A 15,593-nucleotide genomic window follows, 5' to 3' on the forward strand; every position below is an offset into this window, starting at 1 on the left:
CCCAATTAAGAGGAAACAAAATTCGATGTTATCTTAAAAATGAAGAATCAGAAATGGGCTTTCTGCAAGAAACTCACCATACCCCAACAGAATATGCCAAACTCTCACAGGACTGGATGAGCCAAACCTAGACTGCTTCACTCCTGGAACTAACAACAAATTAGCTAAATCAAAAGCAAAATACTGCAGATGCTGGAAATCTGAAATAAAAACAGAAAATGCTGTAGAAGCTCAGCAAGTCAGGCAGCATCTGTGGAGAAAGAAACAGAGTTAATATTTCAGGTCGAAGACCTTTCGTCAGAACTGGAAGATGCTAAAAGAGTTAAAGTTTTTAAGCAAGTACAGAGCCAGGGAAAGCGGGGGAGGGAGGAGAGGAAAGAACATAGGGTAGAGGGCACGAGTGATTAAATGACAAAAGGGATGATGGTCCAAGGCAAGGAAGGTGGTAATGGGATGGGTTAAGAAACAAAAGATGGATTAGGAGTAGCTGTAAATGGCAGCAGCAGAACCATTACCAGCACTAGCTGACTGAAAAAATGGGAGCAGTGGTTACGATCTGAAGTTTTTGAAATCAGTGTTGAGTCCAGAAGGTTGTAAAGTGTCTGAACGAAAGATGAGGTGCTGTTCCTCAAGCTTACGTTGAGCTTCATTGGAACAGTGTAAGAGGCCGAGGACAGAGAGGTCAGAGTAGGAGTGGGACGGGGAATTAAAATGGCAAGCGCCCGGCAGGGCAGGGTCACGCTTGCGGACAGAGCGGAGGTGTTCAGCAAAACGATCACCCAGTCTGCGTTTGCTCTCCCCGATGTAGAGGAGACCGCATTGTGTGCAGCGGACACAGTATACTAAATTTAAAGATGTACAAGAAAACCGCTGTTTCACCTAGAAGGAGTGTTTGGGGCCCTGGACGGTAGGAAGGGAGGAGCTGAAGGAGCAGGTGTTGCATCTCCTGCACTCGCATGGGAAGGTGCCTTGGGGAGGAGAACGGGTGTTGGGGGTGATGGAAGAGTGGACCAGGGTGTCGCGGAGGGAGCAGTCCCTTTGGAATACTGAAAGGGGAGGGGAAGATGTGTTTGGTGGTGGGATTGCGCTGGATATGGCGGAGGATGATACATTGAATGTGGAGGCTGGTGGGGTGGAAGGTGAGGACAAGAGGGACCCCTGGATTGAAAACGAAAAGCAAGAAATAATGATAAATGGAAAAGCTATATTGGAGGACAGGGGTAGTTATGAGTGGACTTTCAGAGGCTATTATGGATGTCCTGCAATTCACACTATTCATAAATTAAGTGGATGGGCTAAGGAATGGTAGCTGGACTTTAATAAAGATATGAATGCTATTTGTCATGTAGTGGAAACACGAAACATCCATGATGGTGGGTTGTCCTTAACAATAATGGAAAAGCAAAACATTTTTGATGTGCATACCATTTACTAGAAGTATCCAGTCAACATGAAACTCTTATCAAAAGGCTATTACATACTGGGATACATCTCAAAGACATTTGATTAAGGCAAAACAAAGTATGTAGCTTTGATCACTGATGAGGCTATATTTGCCATACTGTATTCACAAACTAGCTTCATGAGTTGGAACACCTCAAAGTTGTGAATGTTGGGAGACAAACACTGATGTTTACCTAGTATAGGAACCTGTCATAAGAAAGGGCCTGGGTGTGTCTCATCAAGTTTGGGAAAACTCCAAACCTCAGTAATATATCAAATAGAAGCAATCAGAGAAATTATATAAGAATTTTTATTTACAGAATTTACAAGCAGCCCACAGATGAATCCATCTATGCAATAATACTGTAATGTTCCTTCCAAACAAGGAAGATGCTGAAATGATACTGGAGTTAGTCATTCAGTAAATAACTACATACATATTTGCAACCAAGTGAACACAATACCACAACATTAATTTACATATATGCAGAGTGCTGGCTTGTGCGATTGACCCAACTGCTTACTGAGGGACAAGCTAAATTTAAAAACATTTTTTTGTGCGTTGCCACATGTATTAGCATTATTTGTGAAGTTTTACATCATTAACTTGTTATTTACCTCCGGTTTTTGAGTTTCTCTCAACACTTTGGCACAGCTCCCAATGCTACATGTCCAATTAACAGTCAGAATTTGCCACAGATCTTTCATGGAGTTTCTGACACTCAAGTTGTTCCAGAGATTAATTACCAAGATGCAAGACAAGATGGTCATGGCTGAAAGACCATTTCTCGTCTCCATCCTAGCTTAGCCAAAAAGCTAGAACATTTATTACACACAAATATGAGTTTTATTTACAACCAAAACTGGAACCTTGACCCACAACATGAAATGTTGGATTTACAATGGGCTTCTGTCCTCCCTTTGGATTATATCAAATGTGAGATAGTACTTTGAAGATAGTCTGTCCCAAACATCAACATTCTACAGCATGGATTACATACAGCTGGGTCAGTTACAGTATAACAGACTCACATTTTAATTAGTTCAAAAGAATTTCTGCATCCCTCATTTTTCCCCCCATTTTTAAGTCAAAAATATTAAAGCCACCTGAGTAGGACTATCTTAAATAACAATTCATATACAAAAAGTGAGATAAATTATCTGCAAATGTGATTAATGAATCCTGCATTAAAAGACAGTTCGATTAACAGCACATGTCCATAATGTTAACTAAAGGTACATATTTAACAGAATATTTCAAAAAATGCAAGTTTCTAAAAGGAGTTTGAAAAAAATCCATTTAACCAAAACTACTTTCTCATTTAACACATGGATGAAGATCTAAAAGTAATCTTTTGTGTATTTTATATGCAAATGCAGGTAATTTCACAAAAAGAAAACTTTTGTGTATCTCATTGTTGACATGTATGACATGCAAATAAATCCCAGTCCACTGCAACTTTACACTTAAATCAATGATTGAAAATATTAAAATTCGGCTGTCAGTGAAGATATGTTTCACGTCCAAACTTGCAAGTGTTTCTTTCTGATCTGTCACTCAAATGTTCAGCAATCATACTGAAATTTTAAAAGGAATAGCAACTTCAAGCAACAAATTTTACACCCTTGAATCTGAGTTATGAATGTGCTTGCTGGACAAGGCACATTCTTAGAAGGACAAAAGAGGTAATGAAGGGAAAGATCCTTACTTTCAGAGATGCTCACCAAACCATGTGTAATCCTCATTATTACACCAATGTTGTAAGTGAGGAAAGTCCAAGGATATTGTAAATTCAACACTGAGGGCAATTTTCTGAGTAAGGTCCTAAGTAATTTGTTTAAAACACACCTTAGGAATCAGGTATTATAATACTCAGCCACTTGTATAATAATTTGTGCACAAACATACCCAGCCGCTACCCACCATATAAAATTTTCATCCAAGAACTGACAAAACTCACACTTCTGACAGCTTAGATGCCAATGAATTACTTCATCAATACAGTTTACCCTTTTCAATTAGACCATGTACATTTGTATTTTTTTCTGTATCATGTTTTTTTTGGTTTGGTTTCCACTATTTATTGCTTCAATATGATGTATTTCAAATTGTCTTAACCAAAAATATCCATTCAAATAATTTTTCTTTAGGAAAAAAAAGTAGTCTGCTGAAAGTAATTGTCAAAATATATCATAATCTATTAGTATTTTGGATTCTAGATTCCATATTTAAGAAGTGATCCTAATTAATTACTTGGATGTTAAAGTGCAATAGTTTGAGCTTGTAATTTATACATGTGTACTCTTCATTGAAAGCCAATACCAAATTGTGGTTGTTCATGAAATAAACAGAAACATGGGTAAGCACACATTTGATATGCCCCTTTCTGTAAGAAAAAAATTACATCAGCATGAAAATCAAGTTGCCCACTTTCAACTGTGCCCTCCAATTGGACAAATTCATCCTTTATAACAAAGGAGTTATTTAGATTCAAGGAGATTTGTATTGAAGATTCTTCAATATTGTACACAACTGCTGGGTTGCATGGATGAAACATCAATTTATCGTAGAGTTAATGAACTTATATTAAGAGAATGGTAAAACAGCAGTTATTTTTAATGACTGTAAAGTTGAAAAGAAAAACCTCGTTACAATAAATTGTCCTGTAAAATCTTGATATTTGCTACCAAGAAAGGCTAATATTATAAAGTGGCTGCCCAACATTTTCTGTATCCACATTAATATCACTAAAGAGAAGTATTTTTATAGGAGTTCTCAGTGCAAAAAAAAACCCAGTAAAAGGAAACAAGGCCTATACGTGTCCATATATCACTTTTCCTCTGTGATTAAGCCATGAACTAATCACACTATTCTGTGATGTACCAGCACCAATAAAATATGCAACTTGACAACTATTTTTCTTCTTCACTCTTGCTCATCCACTTCTGTGAAGATGTCACTGAAGAAATATTCAGCAACTCTTGTTGGCAGTGTCTGTTCTGTGTCCTGTTCCACTGCACAGCAGGCCTCCTCTGTGTAAGACTCCGACTGCCAACTCTGCAATGATGAGTTACATATCACCTGCAGAGAGACATGGATATAACTAATAACATGTGAAGCATTCAAAATTGGCCTCTTTACTAGAAATGCTGACAAATTTGAGAAAGCGCTTGTTTATGGGACAGTGCAAAACATTTTGATGTACAAACACGTTCCCTCACAGAAAAATGGGACACAGTTACCTCACAGGCAAAGCTCCTGATCTGAATCAGACGAACAGGAAAACGCCAAGTGAAGGCTTGCTATTTCCCAAGCTGAGAGGCTGCATTTAAAATAAAGGATCAGTCATCCCAGACTTCTTTGGCTCAACTCTTAGCAATTGGCAGAGGCAGATGCAAAGTCACTTGCTCACCCACACAGCTGGGGATTGACACGGGAGGTTGAAATACACCTTTCAAATCGTGAGAATTGAGGCACGAGATTCTTAATATTTCAGTTATCTTGATCTGGAGAGGACTTCTTGTTTAGTAGCTACCCTGCTTTTATAGGGGACTGAGTTCACAACTGGAAAGATAATGGAGGAACGTGCTGGCGGAAAGATAATGGAGGAACGTGCTGGCGGAAAAAAATGGCACCGCTAGTCCAGTTACATCTTGGCATTTTAACCAAACTTTAAATCAAGCTCCTATACTAATGAACTGCCAGCCTTCAGCACACTAGTACAGTTTTTAAAATAACATTTTATAATGTTAAAACAAAAAGCTCATTTCAAGTTAAGCATCACTAAAACCACTAAGCAGTAGGGTTGGGAGACTTGTGGCAGCCATGCATTCTCACCACTAAAAATGTGGTCATTTGGTTCTGTCAAGAGCATGTATCACTCTATTCAGAATAAATGTAATTAACTTAATCAACCGTCACCCACTGATTAGTTTGCTCCCTATTGTCATTATAAACAAGGTGCTGCACTTGAACGAACACTGTAGGAACTTAAGGATAATGTAAACTTAAAATTTCATGCATATTTAAAGAATAAAGTTGGTTTGAAAAAAGCCTGCAACATCCACTGTATGTATGTTTACTGTGTGATAGAGTGAAGCTTGAGAAAAATTTCCTAGCAAGGAAACAAATCAAAGGTCTCAGACCTAGAAAGAAAACCCTCACACTCGGACATTTCAAACAAATAAAAATTTTACTTACATAAATGGCCAGAAGCCAATGATTTTTTTGTTGATTACAGGGGTAGAGGGGGGTTTAAAGGGAGTAATTGAACACACAACACTCATGCACCTTAAACAATATTATGTTTCAGCCCCCCAAACTGGCTTGCACTATAGGAAACAGAAGGTAACCAAATGAAGAATAATTATTTTGTTGATATCAACAAACCCACTTAAATAGCCCAGAGGGGATAAAAGTTAAAAATAGAATGGTAACTCACTTTAGTTGGGGCAGTTCTGGTGTCGGGTTGGCTCCCACTTGGCTTTTCACATGATTTCCTTTTTGCAGGAGGAGAGCTGCTTGCTTTAGTTTCTTCAGCATCTTCCCCAGATGGGATTGGCCTTTTGCCAGCAAACCGTGGGAGACTCATGCGGGGCTTCTGACATTTCGTCCGTTGGGTTTTTGTTTCACTTTCACACTCAGAGGACTTTTTAGATATAAAGGATAAAAATCCTCGAGGTTTACGCCCTGGCCTGTTAAAAACAGAAAGTTAATTATTATTGATGAACGGTTAGATTTCTTTAATTGTATTGTGGGAGGACCGGAGTAGATAAAAGTTGAAAAAAGTTGTTCACTGGAGCTATGTCGTTTTAAAGCCACGTGGCCAAATTGTTATAAACATCCACATCCCTGTGGTCAATTACAGACAAATTCCTTTTAGATAAATCCTTAGATCATTAGAAGACAATTGTTTCTCTTTATTGGCAGCTGGTTGTAAATCCGTGGCTTTTCATCAAAAGGTACAGCAGGAAACAATTGTTTTTTTAAAAAAACACTGCTTTGTATCTGTAACAAGAATGCGACAGTCTGAAGACTGACCGTCAACCCAGTGCTTGGTTGCTGTAAGAAGAAAAGCAAATAAGGTGTGACATTTCTTTAGCAGAGGGATTGACTACAAACTGAAAGAAGTACTGTTACTGTACAGTCACTGGTTAGCACTTAATCATAGGAAAGATATCACTGCCCTGGAAAAGATACATACACGAGCAACCAAGGTGATTCCAGATAACAAGCATTTAAATTATGAGGAAAGGATGAAGAAGTTGGCATGTCTTCTTTAGAAAGAGAAGATTTTGAAGTGACCTAAAAGAAGGTTGACTCAGGCAATTTGTTCACTATTTGCACACAAATTAAAAATTAGGAAGTCAGGCAGAACTTTTTTTTTTAAAAATCAAAACTTCTATACCAATAAACCGCAAAAATAAACTCCCAATGGTTAATAAAACTTGTGGAATAAGCTACAGATAATCAAGAGGTAGCTATACAATTCTTCACCAATGACTTCACCAGAATTTAAGAGGAGTCTTAGCCCTTTTCAAAAATCAAAATCTAGAAAGAATTTATCAATAAACTTTTGGATTTTTTTTATATTAAACAATAAGAGCTGATGATACTACTGGAGAAACTATCCAGGAGAAAATACTGAGCCCAAAAGCGTGAGGAGCCGAATTAAAACAAACGATTATGGAAAAACATGATTAAAAGTTCTGTCTTTATTGATGTAAATTTAGCTTCTTCATGCTATGGGTTTCACTAACCTCAAAGCCAATGATATTAGCACTAACTGTTTATTTGTGGCAGGGACGGAAACAATTTTGGGGTTTTATTGTGCTCAAGGCAAGTGTTGTCAATACTGGGAATGGAGCATGCTGTTCTACTTTGCCATGTAGTGTTCACATCAAGTACTCACAGAGCAAATACAGAACTCTTCTTTTAAATACAATTAGTGGGGGGTGGGGTGGTAGAGGATCAAAAAGTTCATCATTGTTCTTTAAAATCAGTTTTAGTTTTTTTTCCTGAATAGTTTTTTTTCCTAAATAGAATTACAAAGAATGTACAGCAAAGAAACAGGCCATTGAGCCCAACAGGTCCATGCCAGTGTTTATGCTCCACATGAGCCTCCTCCCACCCTTCTTCACCTAACCCCATCAACATATCCATCTATTCCTTTCTCCCACGTGTGTTTATCTAGCTTCCCCGTAAATGCATCAATGCTAGTCGCCTCAACTACTCCTTGTGATAGTGCATTCCACATTCTAACCACTCTCTGGGTAAAGAAGTTTCTTCTGAATTACCTATTGGATTTATTAGTAACTATCTTATATTTATGGCCCCTAGTTCTGATCTCCCTCGCAAGTGGAAACATCCTCTCTACATCAAATCCTTTCACAATCTTAAAGACCTCTAACAGGTCACCCCTCAGCCTTCTCTTTTCCAGAGAAAAGAACCCCAGCCTGTTCAATCTTTCCCGATAGGTATAACCTCTCAGTTCTGGTATCATCCCAGTAAATCTTTTTTGCACCTTCTCCACTGCCTCTATATACTTCTTATAATATGGAGACCAGAACTGTTCACATTACTCGAAGTGTGGTCTAACCAAGGTTCTTTACAAATTTAACATAACTTCCCTACTTTTCAATTCTATCCCCCTAGAAATGAAACCCGGTGCTTTGTTTGCTTTTTTAAAGGCTTTATTGATCTGCATCGCTACTTTTAGTGATTTGTGTATCTGTACCCCCAGATCCCTCAACCCCATTCAGACTCTTATTTTCCAAGGATTATGTGGCCTCCTTATTCTTCCTACCAAAATGTACCACTTCACATTGAAATTAATTTGCCAATTACACAACCATTCTGCAAGTTTATTAATGTCTTCCTGTATTTTGTTGCAGTCCTCCTCAGTATTAACTATACCCCCCAATTTGGCGTCGTCTGCAAATTTTAAAATTGTATTTCCGATTCCCAAGTCCAAATCTTTTATGTAAATGGTAAACAACAGTGGTCCCAGCACCAATCCTTATGGAACACCATTTCTCACCTTTGCCAGTCTGAGTAACTACCTTTAACCCCTACTCTCTGTTTTCTGTTTTGTAGCCAGCTTGCTATCCATTCTGCTACTTGTCCCAACTCCACATGCTCTGACCTTAGTCATGAGTCTACTCTGCGGAACCTTATCAAAGACTTTTTGAAAATCCAAATATATTAGTTAATACAAAGGAAGAATGCGTCAAAATGCAAAAGGACATTAATTAAACTTGCAGAATGGGTGTGTAATTGGCAAATTAATTTCAATATAGATAAGTGTGAGGTGGTGCATTTTGCTACGAAGAATAAGGAGGCCACATACTGCTTGGATAATAAGAGTCTGAACAGGATAGAGGAGCAAAGGGGTCTAGGGATACAGTTACACAAATCACTAAAAGTAGCGCCGCAGATTAATAATGCCATAAAAAAGGCAAATCAAGCACTAGGGTTCAGAGGGATAAAATTGAAAAGCAAAGAAGTTATGTTAAACATATATAGAACCTTTGTTAGACCACACTTAAAGGTATTGTGCACAGTTCTAAGAACATAAGAAATAGGAGCTGGAGTAGGCCATACGGCCCCTCGAGCCTGCTCCACCATTCGATCAGATCAAGGCTGATCTTCAACCTCAACTCCGATCCCCAGATCCCTTGATTCCCCTAGAGTCCAAAAATATATCTATTTCAGCCTTGAATATACTCAACGACTCAGCATCCACAGCCCTCTGGTCTCCATATTATAGAAAGGATACAGAGGCATTGGAAAGGATGCAAAAAAGATTAACAAGGATGATACCAGAACTGAGAGGATATCCTCATCAGGAAAGACTGAACACACTGCCTCTTTTCTCTAGAAAGACCTGATAGAGGTCTTTAAGATAATGTTAGGGTTTGATAAGATAGACGTAGAGAAAATTTTTCCACTTGTGGGGGAGTCCAAAACTAGAGGTCATAAATATAAAATAGTCACTAATAAATCCTATAGGGAATTCAGGAGAAACTTATTTACCCAGAGTGGTAAAAATGTGGAACACGCTACCACAAGGAGTAGTTGAGGTGACTAGCATAGATGATCGCATAGGGGCAAGAACTCTACTTGCCAAAAAAAATCAGCCATGGACAACTAAAGAGGTAAGGGACAGTATAAGACATAAGGAAAGGGCATACAAAAAGGCAAAAAATGACACAGATCTTGGCGAATGGGGAAGATTCAAAGATCAACAAAGGGTCACGAAACAGATAGTAAGAGCTACAAAAAGAGAGTATGAAAAGAAACTTGCAAGGGATATCAAAACCAATATGAAGAACTTTTATAGTTATATTAGGAAAAAGAGGGTGGTCAGGAGCAGCGTTGGCCCCTTAAAAACTGAAAGTGGGGATATTATCATTGACAATGGGGAAATGGCGGACATGTTGAACGATTACTTTACATCAGTATTTACAGTAGAAAAAGAGGATAGCATGCCGGAAATCCCAAGAAAACTAATATTGAATCGGGGACAGGGACTCAATAAAATTAACATAAGTAAAGCAACAGTAATGAAGAAAATAAGAGCACTAAAGAGTGACAAATCCCCAGGACCAGATGGTTTCCATCCCAGGGTTTTAAAGGAAGTAGGTGAGCACATTGCAGATGCCCTAACTATAATCTTCCAAAGTTCTCTAGATTCAGGAACTGTCCCTCTAGATTGGAAAATTGCACGTCACTCCACTTTTTAAGAAAGGAGAGAGAGGGAAACCAGGGAATTATAGACCAGTTAGCCTAACATCTGTTGTGGGGAAAATGCTGGAGTCTATAATTAAGGATAGGGTGACTGAACACCTCGAGAATTTTCAGTTAATCAGAGAGAGCCAGCATGGATTTGTGAAAGGTAGGTCGTGCCTGACAAACCTGATTGAGTTTTTTGAAGAGGTGACTAAAGTAGTGGACAGGGGAATGTCAATGGATATTATTTATATGGACTTCCAGAAGGCATTTGATAAAGTCCCACATTAGAGACTGTTAGCTAAGATAGAAGCTCATGGAATCGAGGGAAAAGTACGGGCTTGGTTAGGAAGTTGGCTGAGCGAAAGGCGACAGAGAGTAGGGATAATGGGTAGGTACTCACATTGGCAGGATGTGACTAGTGGAGTCCCGCAGGGATCTGTCTTGGGGCCTCAATTATTCACAATATTTATTAATGACTTAGATGAAGGCATAGAAAGTATCATATCTAAGTTTGCTGATGACACAAAAATTGGTGGCATTGTAAGCAGTGTAGATGAAAACATAAAATTACAAAGCGATATTGTAGCTGTGGAAGCTACATCATTAAATAAATTTAAAACAGAAATAGACAGTTTCCTAGAAGTAAAGGGAATTAGGGGTTACGGGGAGCGGGCAGGAAATTGGACATGAATTTCGATTTGAGGTTAGGATCAGATCAGCCATGATCTTATTGAATGGCGGAGCAGGCTCGAGGGGCCGATTGGCCTACTCCTGCTCCTATTTCTTATGTTCTTATATTGATAGATTAGGTGAATGGGCAAAACTGTGGCAAATGAAATTCAATGTAGACAAATGTGAGGTCATCCATTTTGGATCAAAAAAGGATAGAACAGGGTACTTTCTAAATGGTAAAAAGTTAAAAACAGTGGATGTCCAAAGGGACTTAGGGGTTCAGGTACATAGATCATTGAAGTGTCATGAAAAGGTGCAGAAAATAATCAAGAAGGCTAATGGAATGCTGGCTTTTATATCTAGAGGACTAGATTACAAGGGGGCAGAAGTTATGCTGCAGCTATACAAAACCCTGCTTAGACCACACCTGGAGTACTGTGAGCAGTTCTGGGCACCGCACCTTCGGAAGGACATATTGGCCTTGGAGGGAGTGCAGCGTAGGTCCACTAGAATGATACCCGGACTTCAAGGGTTAAGTTACGAGGAGAGATTACACAAATTGGGGTTGAATTCTCTGGAGTTTAGAAGGTTAAGGGGTGATCTGATCGAAGTTTATAAGATATTAAGGGAAACGGATAGGGTGGAAAGAAAGAAACTATTTCCACTGGTTGGGGATTTTAGGAGTAGGGGGCACAGTCTAAAAATTAGAGCCAGACCTTTCAGCAGCGAGATTAGAAAACATTTCTACACACAAAGGGTGGTAGAAGTTTGGAACTCTCTTCCACAAACGGCAATTGATACTAGCTCAATTGCTAAATTTAAATCTGAGATAGATAGCTTTTTGGCAATCAAAAGTATTAAGGGATATGGGCCAAAGGCAGGTATATGGAGCTAGATCACAGATCAGCCATGATCTTATCAAATGGCGGAACAGGCACGAGGGGCTGAATGGCCTACTCCTGTTCCTATGTTCCTATGAATTTAAGGGGAAGCTAGATAAGGATGGAGAAAGGAATAGAAGGGTGTCCTGATGGGGTTGGATGAAGTAGGATCGTGTGGAACATAAACACCAGCATGGACCAGTTGGTCCGAATTGCCTGTTTCTGTGCTGTAGTTTCAATGTAACGCGATCTATTGCATTTCTCCCCTTTCTATCTTAAATGTCTTTATATCTTTTTTGATCTCTTCTTCAAATGTCTTGCCCACCATGTTAGTCCCCCTGGTAAATACTAAGGCAAATGTAATTTATTTAATATTTCTGCCATTTCGCTGTCAGTACCTGTGAGTTTATCATGTGTATCCCTTAGTGGCTCTATCCCTATCCTGATTTATCTTTTGTTATTTATGGGTCTGTAAAATGCTTTACTATTTTAATGTTCCTTGATATTTTGTGTCATGAACATATAGAACACATAAGTGTCATGAACAGGTGCAGAAAATAATCAATAAGGCTAATGGAATGCTGGCCTTTATATCTAGTGGACTAGAGTACAAGGGGGCAGAAGTTATGCTGCAGCTATACAAAACCCTGTTTAGACCATACCTGGAGTACTGTGGGCAGTTCTGGGCATCTACTCCTGTTCCTATGTTCCTATTTTAATTTCATAGTTTCTCTTTGCCTTCCTAATTTTTTTTTTTACTTCTTTCCTAACCTTTTCATATTCCCTTTTGTCATCCACTCCTTTGTTGTCCACGTACTTAGTGTATGTCTTTCTCTATAGTTTCAATTTTGCCCTTATTTCTGTATTCATTCATGGTTTCATAGAATCATAGAATGGTTTCAGCACAGAAGGAGGCCATTCAGCCCGTTGAGTCCTTGCCGGCTTTCTGCAAGAGCAATCCAGCTAGTCCCGCTCCCCTGCCCTATCCCTGTAGCTCTGCAATTTTATTTCCTTCAAGTACTTATCCAATTCCCTTTTGAAAGCTATAAATGAATCAGTCTCCACCACCCTTTCAGGCAAAGCATCCCAGATCATAACCACTTGCTATGTAAAAAAAAGCTTTTCCTCATGTCGCTTTTGGTTCTAAACATAGAAAATAGGAGCAAGAGTAGGCCATTCGGCCCTTTGGGCCTGCTGTGCCATTCAAAATGATCATGGCTGATCGTCTCACTCAGTACCCTGTTCCCGCTTTTTCCCCATATCCCGTGATCCCTTTAGCATGAAGGATTCTCTTGCCAATCACCTTAAATCTATGTCCTCTGGTTCTCGACCCTTATGCCAATGGGAATAGTTTCTCTCTATCTACTCTGTCTAGGCCCTTCATGATTTTGAATACCTCTATCAAATCTCCTCTCAACCTTCTCTGCTCCAAGAAGAACAACCCCAACTTCTCCAGTCTATCCACGTAACTGAAGTCCCTCATCCCTGGAATCATTCTAGTAAATCTCTTCTGCACCCTCTCTAAGGTTCCTTCCAAAAGTGCGGTGCTCAGAACTGGACACAATACTCCAGTTGTGGCCGAACCAGAGTTTTATACAAGTTCATCATAACCTTTTATAAAGGTTCATCATAACCTCATTGCTTTTGTACCCTATGCCTCTAATTATAAAGCCCAAGATTCCGTATGCTTTTTTAAACCGCTTTCTCAACCTGCCCTGCCACCTTGAATGATTTATGCACTCCCAGATCTCTCAGTTCCTGCATCCCATTTAGAATTGTACCCTTTAGTTTATATTGCCTCTCCTTGTTCTTCCTACCAAAATGCATCACTTCACACTTTTCTGCGTTAAATTTCATCTGCCACGTGTCCGCCCATTCCGCCGGCCTGTCTATGTCCTCTTGAAGTCTATGACTATCCTCCTCACTGTTCACGATACTTTCAAGTTTTGTGTTATCTGCAAGTTTTGAAATTGTGCCCTGTACACCATTTATATCAAGAAAAGTGGTGGTCCTAGTACCGACCCCTGGGGAACATCACTGTATTCCTCCCTCCAGTCCGAAAAACAACTGTTCACCACTACTCTCTGTTTCCTGTCACTTAGCCAATTTCGTATCCATGCTGCTGTTGTCCCTTTTATTCCATGGGCTTCAACTTTGATGACAAGCCTATTATGCAGCACTTTATCAAATGCCTTTTGGAAGTCCATATGGTGTGTCATTAGTGGCTAGTTTGTTCTTGCTTTTTAGTGGGATATATTTTTCTTCTTCTCTATTGATCACTGTTTTAAATGGTTCTCATTGCTGTTCTACATCTTTGTTTGTCAGTAAATTTTTCCAGTTTATTATCCCTAATTTCATTTTCATCCCCTTAAAATCAGCTTTCTTCTAATTTATTACTTTGGTCTTTGTCTTACTTATGTTCTTCTCAATCTTTATCTTAAAACTGATTATGCTGTGATCGCTATTGCCTAGATGTTCCCCTACGCTTACTTCTCTTATCTGTTCTGGTTCATTTCCCATTACTAGATCCAGCAGTGCTTCCTCTCTTGTTGGGCTTTTAACATACTGGGTAAGAAAGGTGTCCTGTACACATAGTAAAAACTCAATTTTTTTAAAACAAAAGTCCACTTTTAAGGACTAAAGAGCTGAAATTTCTCTCTCTGCTAACTTCAATGAAAAACTAGAGTAAAAAGTGCTGAAATAGAACTTTTAAACTCACTTCTACTTTTTGCTGAAATTAGTAAACATGGGAAATTTGAACTCCAAATGAGTCAAAGATATATAAAATGGAAACTTGTCCAAGTGATCTTGCGAATAGGAGTCTGAAGCTGTTCTTTGAATGTGTAAGAAGGGGTAGCTACTGATCTCCATATTTCCTTACTGAGGTGCTTTTTAAACCAGTTCTCATGCAAATCATATTTTTTCCAATTTTACCTTGTTAGACTTGTACTAGAAGTGGGAACTGTATTTTGTACACTCATTTCAGATTGTTCTGCTACAGTGCTAGCAACTGTATCTGCTGCTGTGCCCGTGTTTGTATCTGCTGCTGTGCTAGCGTCTGTATCTGTAGTGTCTGTAGAGGAATGTACTGATTCAGTGGCAGCTGCTGTCTCTGGTGCATCAGTTTGACCGTGGTTGTGGTACACAGATTCTGGCTCCTGTTGTGCAGAGTTCATAACAACTGATGAATTACAGGCTGGTTCAGCTTGTAAACTTTTCTCAGAGACCCGAGGAGAAGGTGTATTTCTTGGAGTTCTTGAAAGTTTCAGAGTGTTTTTGTTTCCAGCTGAGAGACTGGTCTCAGAATTGGATGTAGCTCTCTTTGTTGAAAAATTGGGTTTCACAGTGAGTTTACCTAGAAAGCATAAAGATCCAAGTTAGAATAAACTAAGAAAGAATCTCATTTTTAAACTGAGGATTGAAAACACAAGGACTGTACACCCTAATCTGTACAAAACATCACGTAACTACTTCACAATAGTAAATATGATCAAAATGATCCTAAAATTAGTTGTTGATGCACTCTGAAGGGTAATAGAAATCAGTAAACTATGAGTGAAACAGGCAGCTATGCCAGAGCTAATTATCAAATGAATAGAGACTGCAATAAAACAAAGATTACAGACCATTCTCAGTCTCTGAACAGACTGATCCAATTGACACTGGTGGTTATCAGGAGCTTGACACTCACAGAAAGTTTCCTTATTTCCAATTTTTTTTTTGTTGAGGAGGGGGAACTAAGTTGAGCAGATATAATGAGAGAATATATGGATCTCAAGTGTGATTCTCCAACTATTCAATATAACCCAGAGGAAAAGGCCAGGATGAAGACTGCTGTTAACTATATATTTTGCTTCATTTAC

General features: G+C 38.9%; 1 protein-coding gene across 4 annotated transcripts in view; it reads right to left on the reverse strand.

Moving 5' to 3' along the window:
* Positions 1-1,735: 1,735 nt before the first annotated feature.
* The window catches only part of LOC137320851 (transcription factor TFIIIB component B'' homolog), an 80,517-nt gene continuing 66,659 nt past the window's right edge, over positions 1,736-15,593 (reverse strand). For all 4 annotated transcript variants that reach the window (XM_067982753.1, XM_067982754.1, XM_067982752.1 and 1 more), the window contains 3 exons: positions 14,665-15,085; positions 5,886-6,138; positions 1,736-4,525 (listed from right to left, as the gene is read on the reverse strand). In XM_067982753.1, the coding sequence (XP_067838854.1) occupies positions 4,370-4,525; positions 5,886-6,138; positions 14,665-15,085 (830 nt within the window). In that variant the 3' untranslated portion in view covers positions 1,736-4,369. The remainder of the gene's footprint in view (positions 4,526-5,885; positions 6,139-14,664; positions 15,086-15,593) is intronic.

Source organism: Heptranchias perlo, chromosome 4 (genome assembly GCF_035084215.1).
Source record: "Heptranchias perlo isolate sHepPer1 chromosome 4, sHepPer1.hap1, whole genome shotgun sequence".
In the NCBI taxonomy this organism is placed as follows: Eukaryota; Metazoa; Chordata; class Chondrichthyes; order Hexanchiformes; family Hexanchidae; genus Heptranchias; species Heptranchias perlo.